Genomic DNA, 3,022 nt, shown 5'->3' with positions numbered 1-3,022 from the left:
AAGATATCTAAAAGGAGGATATTTAAGAGTAAGAAGGTATTTAGGAGGAGGGTATTTAGGAATGGAAAATATTTAAAAGTAGGAGGATATTAGATATTAAATATAAGTATATCATTATTTTATATACTATTATACTTTTATTAATATCAGTAGGTGGGTAATATTATATTCGTTGCTAGGTTAGAGTTAATACTAGTATCAGTACTAGTACGCTAATTGTTTTTTTGGAGGATGTTGGTAGATACGGCCAATTCTATAAATTTAATTATACATTTGAAACGGCTACCCTTTTATTATTCTTCATATAGCGAGGTAATATTGCAGCGCTAAGGCAAGGTTAGGATATATATAACGAGAAAAAAGAAAAATATAAATTAACTTATGAAATTTCAATACAATGGAAATTGACTATTAGGGGTATTTTAGCCGGTAAAAGAAGGCGACGATATTTTAGGCGCAATAAGTTGGGGAGGCGTATTGGTAGGTAAAAACGGTTAATTATTAGTAATATCCGGCTCGTCCTTATTATTATCCTTAAGACGCTATATATTAAGATTAATAGTCCGTTTACCCTTATCGACTAAAGTAGCTGTATCCTCAGGAGTGCAACTATAGAGACGATTATTTTTAAGCTTTTTATTAGGTATTGTTTATATTCATATTAATTATATAAATTTAGAATTCTAGTAACAATAATAATATTTATATTTATAGTCGAATATTACTATAAAAAATTCAAAGATACTTTAGGTTACTTTATTTAACTATAATTAATTGTAATTAATTGTATATGGAAGATAATGGCCGCGGGCGATAGAATATCGTTTATGATTTGTGATTATTGATTTTAAAAAAGAGAGAGAGATAGAGAGAGAGAGAGAGATAGGGGAAGGAGAGTTATTATAATTAATATAATTCTTACCTGCGGGTCCCCCCCTGCAACTTACCATCTACCTACTGTCTTTAGACTGTAAGTTTCAATTGCAATTATACCAAACGAACTTACAATCCATAAATCGTCTCTAGCTCTATACAGTAAATGGACAACTATAGTAAATTACTCAAACATAGTAAATTATATGTAAAAACAGGAATTCTGGATTCTGGTTGGTCTAAGTCTAGGAAGATGGATCCCACCTGTAGATACATGTAGATACCTACATTTCACAAAACGGAAATTGCGAACGACGTTATACATTTGTCTACCTATGGATCTACTTATTACCGTCCGCCTGCCTGCCTGCCGTCCACCCCGCGCACGGTCTAGCCTAACTGCCGCCCGGCCTGGCCCAGCCTAGTGCCTACACCCGGCACCCTACACCCTACACCCAACACCTAGCGCCCAGCACCTAGCGCCAATTGGGGATATAATATATATAAATATAATTGAATAACGGATGTAAATATAATTAAGGATTGAACTTACCTGGCAGTAATGTGCTTAATTCGTTTAATACAATGCAATACAATGCGATGCAATGCGATGCGATATAATACAATGCGATACAATACCTAGGAATATATTCAATTAATTCACGGGCCGTTCGCACAGACTATGGATAGTATACGATATCTATTAATATTACCGATACGCTCAGGGGTAACTTTGTATATAGGTAGACTAGTAGTAGATGCGATACCTGCGAATATAGTCAATTCCTTCAGGGGTAACTTTGTACATAAATACTATTAATCGATTAGGATATTACAGTATTAAAAATACTTATAATAATTAAATAGACAATTTATATACGTATATACTATATTAATCATCGATACTAAATATTACGTAGCATTAATATTAATTAAGAGTTAACCTCCCCGCACGCACCCAAAACCTCCAGGTACGCACCCCCACCAAAAAATTGGGGCGGTTCAGCTGATGACACCTAACATTAAAATTCCCGTTTTTACCTACAAAATTTCGTCTTTTTAATATACGTAACATCGCTCTAATTTGTCCATTTCATTTCACCCTTTTTCACACGGCCAGCTACACGCATTTACACTAGTACCAGCACTAGTACTAGCACTCTACACGTATCTACAATAATACTCTATACTATACTCAATATATGTAAAGTTATTGTATTTAAATAATTTCTAGACTAATTAATTACTATAGATACCTTTTATTCCGGTAACCGTACTATCGAAGCACCCTCGTTGTACGTCGCAATCCTCTAACGATACTTTTACTTCTAATACTTCATTCGACCCTAATATAATATAAATTATACTAGCCAACGACCCCCTCTTCTTTCTCGAACCGACCGATAATTATAATAAGATATATACCCATTTCGTCGCCTTCTGCCATTGCTATTGCTTTAGTATTTTAGTTTAATATAATTAGAAGTATAATAGATTAGGGTATCCAAAATATAGTTCTATTATTAAGGTTGTATTTCAGTGCGACTACGTAGAGTATCGACTTTAAGCCCCTTTTAATAATAATAATAATTTAAAGAAGTAGTCTATATTATAAAAGAAGGTTCGCTATTATCTATTTAGAGTTGTACTTCAATTTAAAAAGAATATAGGATAGGGATGGATTACCCGGGCTATAAATTTAATATACGAAGGCTATCCCCCATTATATATATTAGAAGGTTATTTTATATTTTGTATTAAGGTATACGAGCGCGAGGTTAGCTTAGAAGCTAATTATTTTATCGAGGAGCTTCTACTATAGCGAGATTTTACAATACGAACTATTTTCATTATAATTAGGGAAAAGTATTTTATTATTCCCTAGATTTATAAAGACTTCAATAATATACGCTAGCGCGCCCGCTGTATTTAATAATAGGGTTATAATAATACTTAGATTTTTATTAAGCAGTTTTATAACGATTACTACAGCGATAGCGGGGTTATTATATTTAAGTCCAAAGTTTTTGATAGGTATAATTGTGAAGGCACGTAACGGGCGAGGCAGGGCTGCAGCGTTGTTGACGTTCAACATAGAATTTACGACTAAAGAGTAAAACAAAAGGGAAGAGTTATGCGGGCAGCTGGG

The 3,022-nt window shown here is 33.5% G+C and overlaps 1 protein-coding gene across 1 annotated transcript; it reads right to left on the bottom strand.

Moving 5' to 3' along the window:
- Positions 1-1,801: 1,801 nt before the first annotated feature.
- Positions 1,802-1,957, bottom strand: B0T23DRAFT_314934 (uncharacterized protein; the record flags this gene model as incomplete). Its single annotated transcript, XM_062834831.1, has 1 exon — positions 1,802-1,957. A coding segment is annotated over one exon (156 nt), but the record flags the coding sequence as incomplete, so codon positions are not given.
- Between the last annotated feature and the right edge of the window lie 1,065 nt (positions 1,958-3,022).

The sequence above is a fragment of the Neurospora hispaniola genome (genome assembly GCF_033458365.1).
Source record: "Neurospora hispaniola strain FGSC 10403 chromosome Unknown B0T23scaffold_3, whole genome shotgun sequence".
Taxonomy (NCBI): domain Eukaryota; kingdom Fungi; phylum Ascomycota; class Sordariomycetes; order Sordariales; family Sordariaceae; genus Neurospora; species Neurospora hispaniola.
Note: the sequence above shows the minus strand (reverse complement) of the source record. Positions and strands in the feature narration are given on the sequence as shown.